This window comes from Xiphophorus couchianus, chromosome 13, assembly GCF_001444195.1.
Source record: "Xiphophorus couchianus chromosome 13, X_couchianus-1.0, whole genome shotgun sequence".
In the NCBI taxonomy this organism is placed as follows: Eukaryota; Metazoa; Chordata; class Actinopteri; order Cyprinodontiformes; family Poeciliidae; genus Xiphophorus; species Xiphophorus couchianus.
This window is the reverse complement of record NC_040240.1, coordinates 9,329,525-9,350,991: the sequence shown is the minus strand read 5'-3', so window position 1 is coordinate 9,350,991 and position 21,467 is coordinate 9,329,525. Positions and strand designations below refer to the sequence as shown.

At 42.0% G+C, this 21,467-nt stretch overlaps 2 protein-coding genes across 5 annotated transcripts in view; one reads left to right on the top strand and one right to left on the bottom strand.

Moving 5' to 3' along the window:
- Window positions 1–25: 25 nt before the first annotated feature.
- Window positions 26–19,881, bottom strand: sgce (sarcoglycan, epsilon). Of its 4 annotated transcripts, XM_028036615.1 has the most exons (13): window positions 19,580–19,880; window positions 17,224–17,334; window positions 7,181–7,303; window positions 6,337–6,494; window positions 6,016–6,088; window positions 4,673–4,871; window positions 4,072–4,234; window positions 3,178–3,392; window positions 2,698–2,724; window positions 2,117–2,305; window positions 1,762–1,805; window positions 1,051–1,088; window positions 26–627 (listed from the first exon to the last, which is right to left on the bottom strand). In XM_028036615.1, exons 1-13 carry the CDS (start codon window positions 19,728–19,730, stop codon window positions 577–579), a joined length of 1,542 nt encoding a protein of 513 aa, XP_027892416.1. In that variant the 5' UTR covers window positions 19,731–19,880; the 3' UTR covers window positions 26–576. The 4 variants fall into 4 exon arrangements, with proteins under 4 accessions (XP_027892416.1, XP_027892417.1, XP_027892418.1 ...); XM_028036616.1 differs by lacking the exon at window positions 2,698–2,724 and having other exon boundaries at window positions 19,580–19,881; XM_028036617.1 differs by lacking the exon at window positions 1,051–1,088 and having other exon boundaries at window positions 19,580–19,877.
- ppp1r9a (protein phosphatase 1, regulatory subunit 9A) overlaps window positions 16,436–21,467 on the top strand; it is a 51,109-nt gene continuing 46,077 nt past the window's right edge. Inside the window, exon 1 of the mRNA XM_028036607.1 lies at window positions 16,436–16,957. The gene's annotated coding sequence lies outside the window, so the exon portion shown is untranslated. The remainder of the gene's footprint in view (window positions 16,958–21,467) is intronic.

Sequence of the window (21,467 nt, the reverse complement as noted above, 5' to 3'; positions counted from 1 at the left end):
ATGTGTATTGGTCAAAACCATAAAATATTTTATAAAGAATTTATTACCAACTTATACATTACATAAAATTGACACATTACAAACTTCTTTTTCTCTGAGGTCCATGTTTAACATATACACATCTTATGGATCTGCTACTCCTCTGTTACAGATTCTCACCAACCAGGAATGATATGTGACTGAAACCTTCCATGTGAGACATGCAGGTTGATGACCGGGAATGCAAAATAGTTCAAATATTGTGTGCGATGTTCTCACAATGCCCATGTGTCATGAATTAACACTTTGCATGCCAGTAACCCACTCATCTGTTGGATGGAGTGTCGCTGAAGTAGACATCGACACCTGACATAGAGGCTCGTGCCTAAGATGCTAAAGGTTACACAGTTGGAAGCATCATGAGTGGAAAAAGAGATGCATTAACCGCCACTGACATCATTGTTGCAGTATTCGGCAATAATATGGCAGATACATGACTTGTTAATATCATGCAGCCCTAGTTTGGCACAAATGTTAGAAAACACACACAAAAAAAACCAGACAGATTGAAGGCAGTTCCTACACTGGCGGTTCTGGTCATAGGTTAAGGGCTTCAGCCACCTTCCTTTCCTCAGGGATACCATTTACCTGGGATAGATATCAGAAAAATGTTGTTACATCCTGCTGCACTCTTAAGAGATCAATCAGATTATGTATGAGTGGGTTATCACAGTATGGCCCAGGTTAAACAGTTTTTAAAAATGCTAAAATTCACATTTCTGTAATTTTAAATCCTTTCAGTGAAATGTCAGAAAAAGTATAAATTTTCTCTTAATTAAAAGCATACTGTTCCACTTCTCTAAAGAGAAGAACAGCTCAATTCTGCATTATAGGTAAACTATCTACGACTATAAAATTTGGTACATTTTGTGCAAAATCTTACCGGTGATATATCAGGTTATCATACCATGACAATTTCATACTGGCCCATAACTAGGTGGAAAAAAAATCCTGTACAATCCAAGGAAAACTATTAAAATGACACAATCATCTCAACATAATTGCACCTACCTCCAGTCTTCGAAATGTTGACATGACATAATTATCTCCTTTGTTAGCAGTAAACAGAGAGCAGTTGGTTAGTGCATCATGCAGCTGATTGTCATGCTCACTAGAGGGCGCTCACACACCGTCATCATAAGGGTGACAAACAGGATTCTTCTCCAAAATGCGTTTTGTTTCTTTGTTTAGGAAATATTCTAAGTACATCCACTGACCCAGACGTATCTAGGAAGCAGATATAACGTGATTATTTAAATAATCTTAAGGAAATCAAATGAAGTGGCTTTTATTTGCTGCTAAAGAGAAACACTGTGGCAGTGTGTGTGTAAGATTAAATTTGAATGCTTAGATTTGTCTAGTCAGAATTCAGAAAAATCTTTTACTGTTTCAGTTTTCCTCATTTTATTTTTAGCTACTTTTTACACCTTAAACATTTGATGTCTTACTCGATATAAGTACATTCAAAAAGTGCCACTTTTGCTAGAGATGTTTGGTAAAACCCTCAATTTGGGACATTAGTTATTTGTAAAGTTTCTGGTAGAGTGTTGTCACTTCTGTTACATTTTCAAATAAGGTTGACGAGTTTTGACATGGTGTGATTAGGGAAGCTCAAACAGCACAACAAACATGCAGTTGCACGCAGAATGAGCCGTGTGTAGTTTGCTGTTATGTCTGTCTGAGTAACAGACAGCATTTTATGACGCCTATGAGCATACTAACCTGATGGCCTCTGCTGTGGTATTGTAATCTGATTCTGCAGATTTCTGAAGACAAAAACAGACAATAGGGTAAATCATGCAATTTTTTCCGGTAATTATGTTTTTTTGTTTTTTTTTCACACTTTATACTATTGTCTACAAAATGCATCACAGCCTTTTCTCTTTTTGTAAGATTACAAAGACAAATTTAAGTAGTGCATAATTATGAATTGGAAAGAAAAGGACTTTGTGCTTCACAATTGCATAAAATTGCCCAACAATACATCTAAGCATGTAAAAATATGTATGACTCCTATAAACTTGACGTCTGTGTAGTGACCGAACAAGCAAGACTACAAGCACATCCCTTCACTCACGCCTGTGTCTGCATGAGAGGCATGCTGGTGGTCTCGTAGTTGTCGGGGTGAATGGGGGGCACCACCTCCCCGCTGACCGGGTTGAAGACGGGCAGGGTGGACAGAGGCCAGGAGATCTCACGGTTCTTGGACATCCCCCGCAGCTCCTTGGTGGACTTCTGGATGGAGCTGTGGTGAACCAGCTGGATGCTGGAGAACAGAGAAGCGGTGAATATTTGTTGCAGTGTGTTACTTTATGTATGGCATTGTGAAAGTTTTCTCATCCTGCACTTCATTTGTGTTCATGCACAAAATAAACAGAACCCCCACCCTAATCTGGAGAATGCAGAGGAGGATTTTATTTTGTTTGACAAAATTACTCATGTTGAATTATTGAAGTCTTATTACCCCTAACTCCCTACAGCGGGTCATTAATTTTCAGCAGCCCATTAAATGAATGGATGGCAACACACAGATGAGCATATGAATGGAAATGAACAGCCATAAGTGACAACAGAAATAAAACAATAACTAAAGAGAGGGAACAGAAACAGCCCAAAAACATAAAGGAAAAAAAAACACAGGAGAGGTAAAACACTTACGCTGGTGTTTGCATGTTTCTTTTTTCCCTAGAAACAAAACAAAATGGATGAATTAAATACTAATATTAATAGTTGAAGCAACATCTAGACACAAGTGAATGAAGTGTTGCATTAAGTCAGAGTGGAAGTGGAAATGGAGTGGAACACTGAGTGGACAAAGGGGGCGCTTCTCTTCCAGCCTGTAAATGATGGAACAACACGAATAAATGACTTTTAATGGATTGAGAAGCAACAACAACAAAAATCACATAAAGTAATGAGAAACATAATATAAATGAATCACAATATCAGATGGTAATGACAAGCTGCAGCTTTCAGTCAAGATTTGATTTTTGTCTAATCAACCTGCCCCTATCTGGACCCTTCATTCCCATTTCTCATTTGACTCTAGGATTTTTCAGAAACCCGATCGCGACTTTTTGTTGGACGTCTTTGGGACGGTATTAGTGCAAAAACAAATGCAAGGCCGTGCACACTTACACCCCCTCCCGCCTGCAGCACATAGTGTAGCCGAGGATGAAGAAGAGGACGAGGGCCACGGCGGATGGAACGGCCAGCGTCACCAGGAAGTCGAAGAAGTAGTCTGGGCTCCTCAGAGACTCCGACGGGGGGTTGTACTCTCCGAACTCGGGCAGGATTCCTGTGCCCGGATCTGGGCGGGAAACGTACACTGGAACCACTTTGTTGATATCGACCTAGAACAGAAACTCAGCGGTAAGTTTTAGTTGATACAGTGTGGCTGATGTGAAGAATTACAGCGGTTTCCACAGATACTGGAATGTCTGAACACATATTTTTCTGTTATTCAAACAGCATTTTGAAAAGTCAAACTTTTTAATTTGAGTGTATATATTCAGTGGGGGAAAAAAAATTAAACATGACAAACAACCAGTCCAGACATCTTTGGTAACACATTCTTACCAAAGATGTGGCAAGTGGCAAAACACTGCAAAAACACAACATCCTGCCAAGTATTTTTGATCTAGTTTCTAGTAAAAATATCTTTTTATATTTTAAACAACAATAAAACAAACTTACAAATAACTTTTAAGCAAGAAATAAGAGCTTGTTGTAAGTCATTAATTCCTTAATATTGATGAAAAAGTACTTGTTTATTTATAATAGGGGAAAATGCCTTGTTCCATTTATAATTAGTACTTTTTATCAATATTAAGTAATCATTGACTTAAAACATTAAGTCCTATATCCTGCTGAAAAATTACTTGTAAGTTAGTTTTGTCTTATTTCAAGTGTAATAACATATTTGCACTAGAAACTAAGCCAAAAATATTTAGTAGGATATTTTGCAGCCTGTTATCGTTTTGTTAGGTGGCATTTTGGTGTCATGGCAGATTAACGCCGGGGTGTCCTCACCAGGGAGATCTTACACCAGTCGATGTGAAACTGAGCTCTGAATTTCTTGTCACAGCTGATGACAGGCTCCATCTCCTGGCTACAGCGCAGCTGGTTATGTGGGTTCTCCACCTCCCGCAGGCACGACGAGAAGGGAACGTCAGCGCCGACCATCACATACACACTGAGGAGGGGAGGAGAGAAGAAAGGAGAAGGGAAGAAACGAGAAGACAAGACTTATTTTCTATGTTTATAAGGAGGCTTGTAATAAAGCACTCCTGCTCCTCTGAGTTTTCTCCTACATGCTTTCATCTTCCGACACATTAGCATCAATCTTTGATGTACAGCTCACAGCAGGTCATGTGGGCTTCCCTCCCAACTTAACAAGCTGAGTGTCTTGACAGTGCAGATGGTGAGGTGTTTTTATCTGATTCACAGGGAACTGAGCGATCCTCAAAGCCCCAATTAAATAAAATGTCAAAGAGGAGCGAGTGGGCTGAGAATTTGTTGGCTTAGACAGGATAAGAGGCTGCTGGGGAAAAGTATCTTCTGAAGAATTAAACCTCGTAGACATGGAGCGCATCTCAAAGTTAATGATGCAAATCCAAGTCCAGATCCTCACCCTTCTTTTAGGTTGTTGATAGGCAGGGGCACCCGGCCGCCGCGGTCCAGCGCCGACGTGATGTTGATAGCGTTGAGCCGCTCGGGCTGCCACACGTTCTTCACGGCGCCCAGAAAGTCTCCCAGCACCTCGCTGGCCAGCATCTCCTCCACGTTCATGTTTTTGATGTAAAACTCAGCCTGGTAAGGCAGCGGGAACTCTGAACACAAACACAGGGAGGAGGACAAGCAAGAGGCGGGCAAAATGAAACGCCGGCGATGCAGATTAGACCCTGGAGCTCCTGGTGAGTTTTCAGGTTTTGGACTCCTTCTGGCGCCAGATGCCAGATGACATCACGCTGCACAAAGAGTGATGTCACACCAAGGCAGCAAACAGCTGCTGAATGTAACCCCCTTCATTGGTTTACAATTTAATGCATGCGCCGCGGCCGGGCAACAAGCCGGGAAACACACAGATGTGCTCCCAGAGGAGCATCTGCTGCCTTCCAATGCACCGCATTTCGCTTGAAACCGAACGTTATTATTCCTTTGCATAATGAGCTGCACAGTAAGAAGCAAATAGCATCACTTTTGTAGACCTTTGGATTGAAAACCATTCAGTTATAAAATGATCTTTGCAAGTCATTTGTATTTCCTATTAAAACTACTACTAAAATAAATGGGACAAGCATCATTACAGGAAGTTATTGCATCATTTCAGGCGAATTAGAAGATCCAGCAGAGCAGAAAAATATGTTGTACTACCTGCATAAGTAAAACAAGTTTCTGGACAATAAGCAATAACAGAACAGTTAGTCCCAGAAATGTAACTGTCAGACCAAGAGAACTGAAACAATAAATCACGATTGATCGATTGAAATAATCGCCAACCAGTAATCATTTAATCATTAGCTGGAATATACAGACTCGAAAAACAGCCATTTGTTGAAGGAACAACAACCTCAGAAAAGTAATTAAGCCAAAACTGTTCAAAAATATACACACATTTTGCATCTAAGATAAAAAAAAAACAACCTTCTTTGTCTATAAATATGTTCTACACAGAACTTCTCGAGTGGCATAGATTTAGCTTTTTATGGTTCAAATTCTGAAAAGAAGGAAAAAAATCCTCTCAGAAGCACCTTTTGCTCTCCGATTATTAAAACAAAAAATAAAATAAGATTCCTATTCTTTAACGAGAGATTTGATATCTGTAGGCAATGAAAATATTCAAAGGCCTTCTTTTTCATCCTGTTTTATAATACCAAATGTGCCAAATGTGCTGTAAATACCAAATTAATTCATTAGCAAAACTTTTAAGTTTCACCTCTACTAGCTCTAATCATTCATAGTGGCGCCTCTTACCTTCTGTTGCCATGATGTTGATGACCAGGTTGTGCCGCGCCGTCTCAAACGTGCGTCTGTTATAGGCGGTAATCTGCAACACAGAGGTGAAAGTTTAAGCCCAGATCAGTGTAGCTTAGATGGCTGGAGCTCCCAGGACGGAGCTGAGCTCGATGCAGGATGTAAGGCGCCGTATAGAGACGTACATGAGCCGTGCTCGACACGCTAGGGAATGGAAATTCAACGTTAGCTTATGGGCCGACAGACAGATCAGAAAACACATAAAAGAATTCAGGTCTGAAAACGGCACGCGTAGTATTAGAGGAACTCTGAGTCGCTCACCTCTATCACAGTAGGCTTGCCAACGTGCTCTGCAGTGGGGGAACCATAGAGCACGCCGTCGCCGTGAGGAGTCCTCTGGATGTAGCGCAGCCAGCCGGGTCTGTCGGGGAAGCCCTTCAGGTTGGTGTTGAAGGTGATCGGATCATTGCTGGCATCACCTGGGAAGAAGTCTGTTTAATGATGACTGCTGCTGCTGGGATTTGCTTTGGGTCAGAGCCAATTCCATAATGAGCATTTAGACCGACCAGACGAATAGCAGACATGTGGCTGAAGCCAGCAGAGAATCCCTCTCTAGTGAAACTGGACGCACAGATAAAAACCCAAACATTTTAGCTGTAATCAGCTGTTGTACCAATTGGAATACAAAAAGAAATAAAAACAGTACTCGTGATTCTCTTTTCGACGCCATCTGTCATTAGCGGTTGTTGGAATCACGTTTGTCTGAGCAAGTAGTCGCTACAAAACAAGGTTTCGCTAATATATTAAAGCAACCACAAAATAAGGAGCTCATATTTTAGTTTTGGTAAAATATGATGCAGATAAAATGGCAAACCTTGAGTCTTCTTCGCTTAGTAACAGCATCTACATCAAAGAGTGTTGCTGCTGTGTTCATTGATTGGGAATTTGGGTTATAGCTGGGTTATTAGTGCTCTACACAGTTTGGGGTTCAATTCCCAACCTTAGGTGCTTCTGCATCATATTTCCCCGTCTTTTTTCTCTATCAGTGTGCTGTCTGATTACTGTGTTCACAACCGTTTGTTCCGATCAAGATGAAAATCAACAGATTCTCATCACTGGCTGATATTTTTGGTGCATCTCTAGTTTGTGAATGTTTGTGTTGTACCTGATTTGGGGTAAGGAGGAAACTCTCCTTTGAAGTGCTCTCTCTCCAGCACGTGGACAAACAACACTCCAGCTGATGGATAGACATTACGGTCTGCGTGGGATCTTGACAAGATGGTGACGACTGAAAAACACATTTCAAAGAACATGGAGGTTAGTTCCTCTTAGCCAAGCATCTTGTTAACGCTTCTTCTCTGCATGCATACTAGGGAATTCATAGAGAAGGAAAGTAAGTGAAGAAAACTACTAAAAAGAAGCAATAAGAATCCATCCAGAATGCACTGGATCATTTTATGCTTTGAGATTAGACCCACAAAACTTAAAAAAAAACTACTTATTAGTCAGCACATTAAAAAAAAGTATTGCATTTGAAGGATTTCTGAGTATGCTAATTGTTGTTTTTCTCCTCAGCAGCCTTCCTTTTGGCTCAACCTTTTAACCTTTTGCCGCATAATTTTCATAATCTCACTTTTTTTTCTTCTCCTCTGTACCACAGCAAGTGGAAACTCAATTTTTAATCACCATGGGAGACTGAGTGGAGAGCTAAGAAGAGGAGGAGGATGAGGAAGGAGCTGGGGGACCGGAGAAATGTGTTGTAAAGTGAAGGTTAGGGGCCACAAACCAGATTTGAGCTTCTCTAGCTTCCAGACAGACAAATTCAAGATGCACTACACAGCTGGAAAAAAGCTCCTTATTATTCCCACTGGCGAAATGCTGCATATTTAAATTTTTTTAGGCTCTTATTTAAGAAATCCTTTTGTAGATTCAAACCACAACTTGCATTTTGAAGTGATCAGTGTAGCAACCAGGCACGTGTAGAGGGAGGGGGGCAAAGGGAGGTTTAGGGCCTGCCCTTTTTATCCTTGATGCCCTAGTGCCCTTTTTGAGTTTTGGGGGGTTTTTTCAAAAAATATTTTTTTAAAATTTTTTATTTTTAATCTGTATGTCAGATGGCCTGTTTGTGCCCCTCAGCAATAATATTTAGCTAAATATAATAATTTAGTAAAAATAAACTAGTCTGGCTGCCCTCAGTCTAATAATGACTCTCAGAGCCTCCATGTTGTTCCGACTCCGGGTCCATGGTGAGGAGGAGGAGGGCGGATCTGTGTCCTCTAACTATCAAATTATGGGCAAGAATATTTTTTCATACACTGGTTTGTGAGTAAAAACGTAGGTCTGATGCTGACGTTAGAAAAACTGTTTCTATTTATATTTTGATAATTGTCCTTGCAATAGCGGGACAACCCTCACCTCACCCCTAAACACAGAAATGTTTCAGCTGCAGAGAAACTTCTGACTTTAACTTCATTATTCTGCTAGAAGACCGGTTCGCTACAGGCAGCTTGAGTCGGTCCACCGACAGATATAAAGAATATCTGTCTTTATATCAGACATCCTGATATAAGACACGGTACCTACTGTCACCGCGAGTCGCAACACAGCTCAAAGCTGTGGTACCACCTACTGACTGTTCGCTCTGCTTCTCCTTAACGTTTCTACCAGGCAGGTTAAAGTCGCTGCTGACAGGATCTGGGCTGGAAATAAATATATATATATAAATCTATATCAATCTATCTAGATAGATAGATCTAGATTGATAAATCTATATCTATCTATCTAGATAGATTGATATAGATTTATATATACATATATACAATATATATAAATCTATGTATCTATCTATAGCTAGATAGACAGATCTATAGATCTCTATCTATCTATCTATCTATCTAGATATATGGTGAACAATTTACATAAATTGTTCTTAAAAGCCATACATACGTATATATATATATATATATATATATATATATATATATATAAATCTATCTATCTAGATACATAGATTTATATATATATATATGAATATATAAATCTATCTATCTAGATAGGTAGATTTATATAGACTTATATATATATATATATTTATTTATTTATATATGTATGGCTTATAAGAACAATTTACAATTTATGTAAATTGTTCACCATATATCTAGATAGATAGATAGATAGATAGATAGATAGATAGATAGATAGATATCTACAGATATCTACACATCTGTAGATATCTATATATCTATATAGATGGATAGATCAGAGGAAACAATCCTTTGGATCCTCTTCGAGCTTCCTAGTGCCCCTAGTGACCCTTTGTCGCTCCCTAGTGACCCTTTGTCGCCACCTAGTGTTCCCTCGTCCCCTAGTGGTCCCTGTGTTCCTTTGTCGTCTCCTAGGGCTTCCTCCGAGTCCCCTAGTGCTCCCAGTGTTCCTTCGTCGCATTCTAGTGATTCTTAGTTTCCCCCCAGTGTTGCCTCATCTCCTTCTAGTGTTCTCAGTGTTTCTAAAGAGTTTCTTCCCCCTCGTGGTCCCCGTGTTCCCTCGTCATCCCCTAGAAGTCCCAGTGATCCCTCTGAGTCTTCCCCTAGAGCTCCTCCCGAATCCTCGCCTGTGGTTGCTCCTCCCTAGTCCCTGCCTCCGGGCGGCACCAGAGACTCCTCTCCGCCGCCTCTGTCCGGCACCAGACTCCTCGCCGCCACCTCCCAGCGGCACCAGAGATTCCTCGCCGCCGCCTCCGGGCAGCACCAGAGACTAATCGCCGCCGTCTCCTGGCGGCACCAGAGACTCCTTGCCGCCTCCAGGCGGAAACCAGAGACTCCTCTCCGCTGCCTCCGGGCGGTACCAGGGACTCCTCGCCGCCGCCTCCGGGCAGCACTAGGGACTCCTTGCCACCTCTGGGCGGCACCAGAGACTCCTCGCCACCGCCTCCGGGCGGCATCAGAGACTAATCGCCGCCATCTCCCGGCGGCACTAGGGACTCCTCGCCACCTCTGGGCGGCACCACAGACTCCTCGCCGCCGCCTCCAGGCGGAAACCAGAGACTCCTCTCCGCTGCCTCCGGGCGGCACCAGGGACTCCTCACCACCTCCGGGCAGCACCAGAGACTCCTCTCCGCCGCCTCCGTCCGGCACCAGAGACTCCTCTCCGCCGCCTCCGTCCGGCACCAGAGACTCCTCTCCGCCGCCTCCGTCCGGCACCAGACTCCTCGCCGCCACCTCCTAGCGGCACCAGAGATTCCTCACCACCGCCTCCGGGCAGCACCAGAGACTAATCGCCGCCGTCTCCCGGCGGCACCAGAGACTCCTCGCTGGCTGCCGCATCGGGGCAGCACCAGAGACTCCTTGCCGTCTCCAGGCGGAAACCAGAGACTCCTCTCCGCTGCCTCCGGGCGGCACCAGGGAATCCTCGCCACCTCTGGGCGGCACCAGAGACTCCTCGCCATCGCCTCCGGGTGGCACCAGGGACTCCTCTCCACTGCCTCCAAGCGACCGGCCTCAGCGCAGCGAACGGCCGCTGGATCTCCTCCGTGGGTCCCGCCTTCAGAGCCGCCGGACCTCCTACGACGGCCCTCCTCCTGCATCTCCGCCCACACTGTTGGGTTGCTTTCTGGTTTTGTGTTTGGACTCTTGCCTCCGCCCACTCTGGTGGGTCGTTTTGTGTTGATTTTTGGATTCTGCCCCCCCCATCCAGCGCCCCTCCTCCCACCATTGTTGTGCTTTTCGATTCAGATTTGTTTTGGGCGTCTGGTAGCCACCCTTGAAGGGGGTGGTACTGTTGTGATTTGAGTTCTTTGTGTGTTTATGTTGTGTTTCTGTGTCTTTGAGTGGCTGTGCTGTCCTGTCCTCAATTTGATTGTTCCCAGGTGTGTCTCGTTCCCTGATTAACTCTGGTGTATTTAGTGTCACCTGTGTCTCTGTCGGGTCCTTGTCAGATGTGTTCCTGACACAGAGGGACTCAGATACAGGTCCCGACTCAGAGGACAGTCACGAGTCAGAGGCAGGTCCAGACTCGGCGGTTGGTCCTGACTCAGAAGTCGGCCCTGACTCTGAGGCCAGTCCTGACTCTGAGGCCGGTCCTGACTCTGAGGCCGGTCCTGACTCGGAGGTCGGTCCTGACTCGGAGGTCGGTCCTGACTCTGAGGCCGGTCCTGACTCAGAGCTCGGTCCTGACTCAGAGCTCGGTCCTGACTCAGAGGTCGGTAGTGACTCTGAGGCAGGTCCTGACTCTGAGGCCGGTCCTGACTCTGAGGCCGGTCCTGACTCTGAGATCGTTCCTGACTCTGAGATCGGTCCTGACTCTGAGGCCGGTACAGACTCTGAGGTCGGTACAGACTCAGAGGCAGGTCCTGACTCTGAGGCCGGTCCTGACTCTGAGCTCGGTCCTGACTCTGAGCTCGGTCCTGACTCAGAGGTCGGTAGTGACTCTGAGGCAGGTCCTGACTCTGAGGCCGGTCCTGACTCTGAGGCCGGTCCTGACTCTGAGGTCGGCCCTGACTCTGAGGTCGGTCTTGACTCTGAGGCCGGTCCTGACTCAGAGGCCGGTCCTGACTCAGAGGCCGGTCCTGACTCTGAGGCCGGTCCTGACTCTGAGGCCGGTCCTGACTCTGAGGTTGGTCCTGACTCTGAGGCCGGTCCTGACTCTGAGGTTGGTCCTGACTCTGAGGCCGGTCCTGATTCTGAGGTTGGTCCTGACTCTGATGCCGGTCCTGACTCTGATGCCGGTCCTGACTCTGAGGTCGGTACAGACTCAGAGGCCGGTCCTGACTCTGAGGTTTTCTCTACGTCTGGTCCACTGTAAAAGGGTTCTTGAGTTTGAACAATGTCCGAATCGTCTCCACAGCAGACAGCATGTTGAATCCATTTCCAAGCCTTTCTGAGATAGTCTTTCTGAAAATGAATTTTTCTAGGAGTGGCCAGGGTGCTTCTAAAACACTGTATAAGTTTGTAAATAACTATCGGGTTGTCACTTTTGATCATCTTGAACAGCAGTTCTTTAACCACATCGTCATTGCCGCTGAGAAGTTGAATGATGTCTCTGCAGATTTTTCTTTCCATGTCATCAAAAAAGACAAAATCTATATCCTTTACTTCTTCCCAGAGTCTAGGGGCAAGCCTTCTGTGGACAGGCTCGGTGTGCTTCTTTTTGTAAGCCCCATAAGTAGATCTGTAACTCGTCTTATAAATCAATCGCCAAAGAATTAAATACACCATATGTCTCCTTTCATCTTCGGTTCCCCGTTTGAAACCCATCTCGTTCGCGTCCCTCAAAAATCGTTCAGGATCCATGCCTGCCTGACTATAATCCTCACTCAGGCAATTTTCAGCAGAATACAAGTCCTCATTAGGAAAAAATGTCTTTCTGATCTTTTGTTTTGTAGATGCAAACATTTTCTTTGGAGGAACAGGATTCTCCAGGTGGCGTTTGAATTTTTCCACAATAAATTCGTGTCCTTCTGGGTAATCAAGAAGCGCAATCAAATTGAGTTCAGAAGCGAAGTGGAATGCATCTCTCGCAATGCTCTGGAAAATTCTCTCACTTAGTTCCTCTGACACTTCTGAAAGAACATCCACATTTACTTTTCCTGTTCTTCTATAAACTAAAAGCAAAAGTTTGCGATGTTGTTCGCAAAACGTTTCTCTGACAAGATGCATTGTTGGACCATCTGCTACTTTCTCAATGATTTGCCACAGAAGTTCACTAAGGAATTTTCTCTTTTGGTAATCTGGCGTTGTATGGCCAGGATGAACTTTATTGGAGCAAGTCTTCTTAACTTTATTCCAAAAGGAGACCTTGGGTCTCACGAAAACGTCACTCTCTGAGCTTTGGTCAGCCATCTTTATCGGTCCAAAATGTCCAAATGAATTTTGTTTTGACTGACCAGAGAATTAACTGATCAGTTGGTCATGATATGGACTTTATGACATCACAGAGGCATCCTTAGAAGGGGCCTCATGACAGACATAATTTGAAGTCATGCTGCTAACAATGATGTCATCAGCATGACAACCGTTGCTAGGAGTAATAATAGCACACAGTGAGCATGCGCTATGAAAAAAAAAGAGAATCTGTGGGCACTATATACATTTTTCCCACAAGTCTGAACTGGAAGTGACCTGCGCAGCTTCGCCGGAACAGGGGGAGCCAGGGAACCATTGGTCCCTCCACTTTACCTCCCTACACATTTTTTTTTTATATTAAGTTCCACTTTTCTGGTTGCTCCGTAAATTTCGCCGCGCTTCTTCTCCTGCATACTTTGCGCTATTTTCACCATTCAACTTTTATATTATTCAGCTTGCTCTCCTAATCCCAGCTACATCTCTTGGTATTCATAACCTTCATACATTTTATAATATTCAGCTTTTTATTAATTTTTCGCCCTGGGGGGGAAACCGCTCCATCCTGTGGCAGAATTGAGAATTACAATATAAAATGTCCGTTGTGTTTCACAGTGGATGTTTTAGGTCCTGCCCATCAATGGCAATCAATCATTGATTGATTGCAGTGGCAATCAATCAATGAAACTGTCACTCCATGACAGTTTCAGGGTTGTCATGGAGGAAACAAGGCAGCGGCCATTTTGAAGTTGGGCAGTCTAACAGCTTTTTTACTGTTTAACACCTGGGAATAATTTGAGCTTTTGATATTGGTTTTTTCGTGCTGCATGTGGCATGTTTTTTGTAGTCACCGTGCTAAACAATGCCTCCAAATAAATGTTGATATCTCAGGAACCATAAAAGGTATGGATTTCATTCACCCACTGTTTTTATCAGAGGGAATAGGGGAACGGTTCTGTCTTTTTCTAATTCTAGGTTTTACATGAGTTTTTTTTACATTGCATAGAATATATTACTGTAACTCTACATGCAAGTGGAAGCCTAGATGCAACCATTAGTATTTTAGCTACTTTTAGCCTTTTGTATAATTTTACCTAATAAACTGCAGTGACCCTACGGTTTAGGTTATGAACCACTGTTCTTTAGCAATTTCTAATACTGTTTAGGTGGACTTTTTCCTTTATTCAAAAGCTTTTACTCCTCTTCAACAGTTTTTCTGTTATAATAATCCCATTTAGCACCTGTAGCATCATTCTCTATAAATGATGCGACAGGTTTAGATCTATGGTCTGTGTTACAATTAAACCATTTCTAGGGGCCCCTGAGTGTCTGGAGGCCCCTGAATGTCTGGAGACCCCTGAGTGTCTGGAGGCCCCTGAATGTTTGGAGGCCCGTGAATGGCCCCTACCAGCAGCTATTGAGTTTTCTTTGCCTTGATATCTCAGTCTTATAATTCTAGGTCTCAGAGCTTCTAACATCAAACTATTATATAGAGTTAACCCCTTTGAGCTTTTTGGATCTATAAATCAGTCTGCAGCCAGGTTGTTCTAGAAGTTAAATAGATATTATTAGGGCTTAATTAGTAAAATGGCAGCAATTTTACTTATTTCATAACTTTATAACCAGAGACCTTCTCTCCTCTGATCTGTTTAACAGCTACAGTCTCAGATCAGCTCAGCCCTCCAGGACTGTCAGCAGCAGAAACAGAAACTTTATACGTGTTGGGGAAAATATAGACTATATTTGCTTTGCATTTCCCCACATGATGGCAATGATATAGTAGGATCCAATTAGATTCTTGATTAATATGGGTTGTTGCTATGTTGTAGTATGGAGTTTTTGTTCAATGTGCCCCTTTTTTAAATTTGAGCCTCTGCCCCTCCATAGGTCTCTGCACGGCCCTGGTAGCAACAGTCATTGTTCTGCCTTTGAACCGAGATGCTGCTTTTTGATTAGGAATTAATTTTCACACACAAAAAGCAAGCAAACAGGGTAACCTTTATGATACTCTTAACAAGTATCATAATGCTAATGATGTGTTAAAATCTTTACACAAATGTATTTCTTATTGCAACAGCCTCATCTCACAATGAAAAATTTTCTCATTTTTAGTTGATTTTTTTCTTCAGCTCACACCTTTAGCTTTTTAGACTGAAGGTGGTGATGAATGTTGATTCAGTGTCTGGTGAATTATTTCTTTTGAGTTAGCCATAATTATTTAGTTTTTGGTCATTATTCTGCTGAAACAGCCAAACATGACATGTTTTCAATTTCCTGGCAGAATATATTAAATATTATATATATATTTTTTTTTTAAACTGTTCATAATCCCCCTACAGTCCCATAGAGGCTGGAAGCCAAATAAGACCCACAGCATCATTTGTGTGAATTGTTACAGAATTACTCTGAGTAATTCAGGCACTGCTAATTTGTAAAAGCAATTATTTGTTGACGTGGGATATCCCCCCGTCCCCTCAATTAGTAAATGTACTCAGCTTTTTTTAATTCCTTTTTTAAAAGGATTTTATCAAAATTCATTTTTACCAGGTATCCCACTGACTTAGAAGGCCGCTGTCCATTTTGATCTGTCTCTATGAAAATAGTACTGAGCCAAAAAAAGAAAAAGAAAACATTGATGCACACAGAATGGGACATTTACAATTCAAAATCACAGCAACACAGACGCTGACCCAGCCATATGTCTGGGGTCCCGAGGGGCACAGTCACAGCTTGATACAATCAATAGCGTTTAGCGGCCTCTAAATCTAAACCTGAGGTTCTGTCCACCACATCTCTTTTGAAGCAATCACCTGAGCATGACTAATCCACACAATAGCTCATCTGGCTGCAGCTATTGCGCCCAGGCCAGCAGGATCTGGGTTAGCTGAAGACCAAAAACAAAACCTCATTTAATTTCATCAGACCGGTTCCTAAGTAAGAATCCAGTATGAATGGGCGCGATTTATTTCTATTACCTGACCATGTGGGCCACGGCAACTCTCCCAACATACAAAGAACCTCTTTCCAACACTCCGGAAAGAGTACTGGCTATGCTCCTGGAGGCTGGATGGATGTGGTGTAAACATTTGTGAAAGGCAGAGAACATAAGTGAAAATTTAGCAAACCCATATCACCTCTCAATAGGATTAAAAGATAACCAAACATAAATCTTTCACTATACAGGAATGACTAAGGAGAAAATACACTCCTACCAAACCAATGGTAATGAGTCGAACGCATTGTCTCCTTTGGATTGTGTTTCACCTCCTTTCTTAAGCCAGCATAAATAAAGATCAGTGACTTTAGCCTCACTGGGGATCTGCTTATAGCGCTCAATCTGCTTATTTGTGGCCGGGGTGAGCCTGCCAAGCGTTCTCGAGATGATGAATCTCAGCGCGTCACCCAGGTGTATAATACATCACCAATTAAAGTTAATGCTAAACTGTACACTGAAATCTGTACCTGCTGGCTTCAATTCTGGGAAGAAAAAAAATGAGAGAAAGAACAAGTTGGACATTACTTTTAATACGGCACAGATTCCAAAAAACTCTGTCCCCAAAAATAATAATGAAAAATGTTCAAAAAATGTGAACAGAAGGTTAAAAAAAAAAGGCGTATTTGACAGTAATATAACCTGGTAGATCACTTACAGACCTCGAGAGTGGTGGAAATAGGTAACCAGATTTAATGCATTTCTTAGCCAACCTTGCACCAGCTCATAGCATGCCTCTCAGGAACTCTGAGCTTCCATGACGGTTTTAGCCAGCAGAGCTCTCTAACTAGCTGAGGGCTGAGGTAGAGGAAAGGAAAAGCGTGCCTGTCCTTCTGTCCTGCTGAAATGAGCCTCATATGCACACGTCTTCCGAATCAGGAGGAGTTCATGTGCTTCTTTGGTGCTTAGCAAGAAAGCAGAACCAACAAGGATTGCCACTGTTTGCGACTGACGCCCTGGCATGCCCCTGACGACCAGTTTGAACTTGTTATTCTGAAGTCACCCATGGAAGTGAAACTTGCTGCTTTCGCAACAAGCAGAAGGACAGGGCTGTGGACAACAGTGGACACGAAGCAAAAAGACCAGTCCTCTAGAACGCTAAAAAAAAAAGAAGGTAAAAGCAGATTTTTTTCTAAAATTATTCGTTTTAGATTATTTAAAGCAACGAGTAAATGTAGGTATATTTTTAATCACAATTAGAATGAAATTTCTAGCAAGGACAACATTTAAAAAGAACAAAGGTTGCGTGTAAGAAGAAGCAGGAAGGTAAAAACAATGATGCAGCTATTAGGGGAGCCGGCTGAACTTGTCACTGTGTTATGACAGGGAGGGATGAGACAGCGGCTCAAGTGAAGTGCACCACCGCACAAACCCACTCACCGTCTTTGTACAAGGTTCGTCTTTGCAGCAAAGCCGCGGCCTGCTCCGAATGGACATTTCCTTCATGAAACTCTCTGAGTGTCACTTCTTGGGCATGCACAATGTAAGCTACTGGATCAATAAAATAGAAGCACGTATAAAACAAAGGGGCTTTTCTCAGCAGATTCTGGAATAATGTTCCTCCCACCTACACATAACAGCTTGTAAGATACAAGAAGAAAAAGCAGTTTCGCAAGAAATCCTAAATTTAGTGTTTTGTTATTGTTTCCCCTGCTTAAGTTATGGATGGAATGAGCCCGGCTTAACTGCGGATACATTTACGTTTTTCTGTACTTATAATGTAAATCGCGCACAAAATGAAAAAGTCCCTCCAGAAAAGCAGCACGAAGCTATTAAATTGCTGCAGTTTGCATCTGAACACTGTTTTCATGTAGAACAATGGTTTTATTGTTACAGCACTATTATAAGTCAACACAGACACAGCCAATGTTTACAATCTGTGCCTTAGACTATCGCAACAAGTAATCATCTTTTAATGAGACCTTCTGCTTGACAGCCTTTACATTAAATTTTCCTTTATGTTTATCCACTGTGGTTTTGATCTGAGATCTCACTGCTTTTGCAAGAATTGATTAACTTTTTATGTATTGGTTTCTATATTATACGACTGGACGGAAGTAAAAGGGGAACAGACGCTCACCAGGCTAACTTCTATTAGCAATACAAGTTAATAACAATGGATTTACCTGCATTTTGTACTTAGAACTGTAACATACTCACAAAATGTGTGTGAAAGACCTACTGGAGCACAGACAATCAGAAAGAAAAACGTTTCTTATGTCGCTTTCGTTAAGTATAAGCACCCATATTGAATTTTGAGGTCAAAGGTGGTGGGAAACCACTCACTTTTCCATTCAAAATTGCACATTTTAGCACCTTTATATGCATTTTGCAACTTTGAACAAGAAACTTTCACCTCTTGGACACATATTTAAACCATATGATTCAACTAATCAGTGCCAGTCAATATACAGTACAGACCAAAAGTTTGGACACACCTTTTAATTAAATGAGTTTTCTTTATTTTCATGACTATTGACATTGTAGATTCACACTGAAGGCATCAAAACTATGAATAACACATGTGGAAATATGTACTAAACAAAAAAGTGTAAAACAACTGAAAATACCCATTATATTCTAGTTTCTTCAAAGTAGCAACCTTTTGCTGTGATTACTGCTTTGCACACACTCTGCATTTTCTTGATGAGCTTCAAGAGGTAGTCACCTGAAATGGTTTTCACTTCATAGGTGTGCCCTGTCAGGTTAATAAGTGGGATTTCTTGCCTTATAAATAGTCATGAAAATAAAGAAAACCCATTGAATTAGAAAGGTGTGTCCAAACTTTTGATCTGTACTGTATATGTTTACATATTTCTTTATTGTGCCTGTTTCTTTTTTCCTGTCAAAATTGTGATACTGGAAAATCTTTGTATTTACCTAAGCAGTACCAGTATAAAAAGTACAAGCGATCATGACTAATTTTAAGCCAGGTGCATCTCAGAAAATACTGGTTCTAATTTAATTTCAGCATAAGACATTAACCTCATATATGGATTCAATATACACATGGTATTATATTGGCTTTATATTGCCTGTCTTTTGTCTCTCACCTTCCTCTCAAGACTTTGATTATTCTTGTTTAAACACCTGTATCCAACATATTTGTTCCTTCCACTTAACTTTCCATCAAAATGCTAAGCACTCTGTGAGCAGCCACCATTAGCAATTACCTTTTATGGCTTGTGGACGGTGTCAAGCAACTTTCCCCGTGATTTCGTAGAACTTCAATGGCCATAAGAAAAGCCATTTTTGTTTGCCAATATTCTACCCAATATTCGGTGTTAATGAGCCGTAAGCCAAAATAAAAAACGAATGTGTCAATATACGTCATGTGAGTTTCATATTTTAATAGAGAAACTAAATAACTCTCGTCTGATAATTTACCTGTAAGTATAACTCGAGGAGCTCAACTACTATTAATCAAAAACATGTACATTTAGAATTATTGGTTAAGCAACTGAAACGATGTAACAGCATTATTATCGACTTCATAAAAAATGTCCTGCATATTACTTAATATTTTCTGGTTCTGTTTGTGTTGTGATGCATAAGAGCCCTGCTTTAACGGTCTAGCTGTCAGCTGGTAGCCATTTTTCCACGTCTCCTCCTCAGTCAGCCTTTTTGGAAAAAATGACCGAAGCAGCTAAAACGGGAGCGGGCTAACTAGCCAGCTAACTAGCATCGACGACGAAACGTGAACGACACATGATTGTCGGGTTAAATCGATACCTACCCGTTCCGAGCAACACCGTGGCAGCTGCAGCGAGCATGGTGTCAGTCCTCCACGTCAACCTCGCATGGAAAGATATGCTTGTTTTTTTTGTTTTTTTTAATCCTGTGGTCACTGAGGTTTGACAGCCATGATAATGTGCATCCTGCAGCATTCCTCCCTCCGCCTCCTTCCTTCGCTGGAATCAGCGCCGCTTCTTATTGGCTGAACATCTGGATGGAAATAGATGGTTGTCGCGTTAGTAGTGGACTAACAACGTGTTGTGCATAGCAAAAAGAAACGCCACGCCTTTACTTAAAAGACCCTTAGGAAGAGTTTCAGTTTGAGCTGCTGTTGCATTATGCCTGCTCGTTCTACTCTGTTGTATAAAGCACATCTCGTGAGACACACCCTCACTTTTAAATGCACTGAGTTTTTCCTCCAAATTCACAAAAGGTCATTTGAAGGCAGAGCCAGCCAGTCTCCAACACCTCCGCACAGCTTGACCCCCTGAGCACAGCTGAGGGCAAAAGGTTGTTTTGAAAGTCTGCTTCAATCTGTCCCAGCCTCCTGCAGCAGCCGCCTTAGCAGACAGATGGTCGTGTTTTGGGCCGTGCTGGATCCCAGTCATGGTTTCCTAATGTGCTTTGGGACCCTTAATTTACCCCACATGCTCCCCTGTTGTCAGTCACCTCTAAGACTGCTCTTTGAAAGCAGTGATAAACATCTTCTGTTTGATAAATTCTTATTTGATACTAAATCGTTGGCTTTCGCAGCGAAAGCTCTGTGGTGATTTGCTGTTTTCTCCCATCTATCCCCTTAAGATTATTTTTAGGTTGCTTAGCAACATCTTACACAGCCGGTGTTTATACAAGTATGAATGCATCACAAGAATCATTGTATTTGTAAAGGAGGCGTTACACAACCACCCAATCAAGGGGAGTGAGCCTACCGCATGTTTGGGCTGGAAAAAAGCTTGATTTGGGATTTTAATGTATAAATTCAACTTTCCTACACATAGGGGAAAAATGTATCTACTGTATCTTTCTATCTATCTATGGGATAAATTTACACTGCTGTGCTTATTATGCTGTCTGTTAATCCAGATGACTCAAGTCAGTTAGTCTAGACACTAGAGGCAGACTTTTATCTGTTTTTGAAAAGATAAAAATCTGGATGATTTTACATTTTGTGCTTTTAAATTCGGACTGGATAGAAGTTGTCATCTTAGGATCTTGATCTTTGAAAAAGAAACTATTTAGTCTGTCACTTACACAGGGCGGAATTATATTGTTCTTTGGTAATAAAGCAGAAAAAAAACCCTTGGTCTCATATTTGATGAGGATGTGTCATTAAAATTTTATAATAGAAATTTAGTTCTAATTTCAGATCCAAAATACTTCCAAAATAAACCTATCCTGTCCAAGAATGATGTAGAAAAACTAATCTAATGCTGGGTTATTTATATTTTTTATATAATTCTTTATTGTCAAAAAGTCTCTGCCTGATCCAAGATGCTACATACATCAGAAATCTGACTATCCATCTGTTCCCAACAGAGCACTTCCCTCTCATACTGAAGGTTTAATGGTCTAAAAGTATAATGAGAGACAGATCTTTAACTGATCAGGATCCTCTCAAGTGGAACCAGCTCTCAGCATATGTGCAGGCAAGTGGGTTAAATTATCCTGAGCTTTCTCTGTGTTTCTGCTGTCATAGGCTTAGGCTGGTGGAGGACATACTTCTCCTAACTCTACTACACTTTCCTACTACTCTCAATTTTTTTATTATCTGACATTGTTTCTCCTAATAACTTTATTTTCTGTTTTTTTTCCCCCTTGGCTGGCATTCTGTATTGTTGTCATACTTTTCTAGAACAACATCTGAAGTGTTGCTGTTAAGTTCATGTTCT

Coding starts and splice junctions, on each gene's coding strand:
- sgce (XM_028036615.1), bottom strand. CDS start 19,730: ATGCTGCAGGATGCACATTATCATGGCTGTCAAACCTCAGTGACCACA. Junction 6,495..7,180: donor TCCTCCTTACCCCAAATCAG/GTACAACACAAA, acceptor ACTTCTTCCCAG/GTGATGCCAGCAATGATCCG. Junction 1,089..1,761: donor ACCACAGCAGAGGCCATCAG/GTTAGTATGCTC, acceptor CTGCTAACAAAG/GAGATAATTATGTCATGTCA.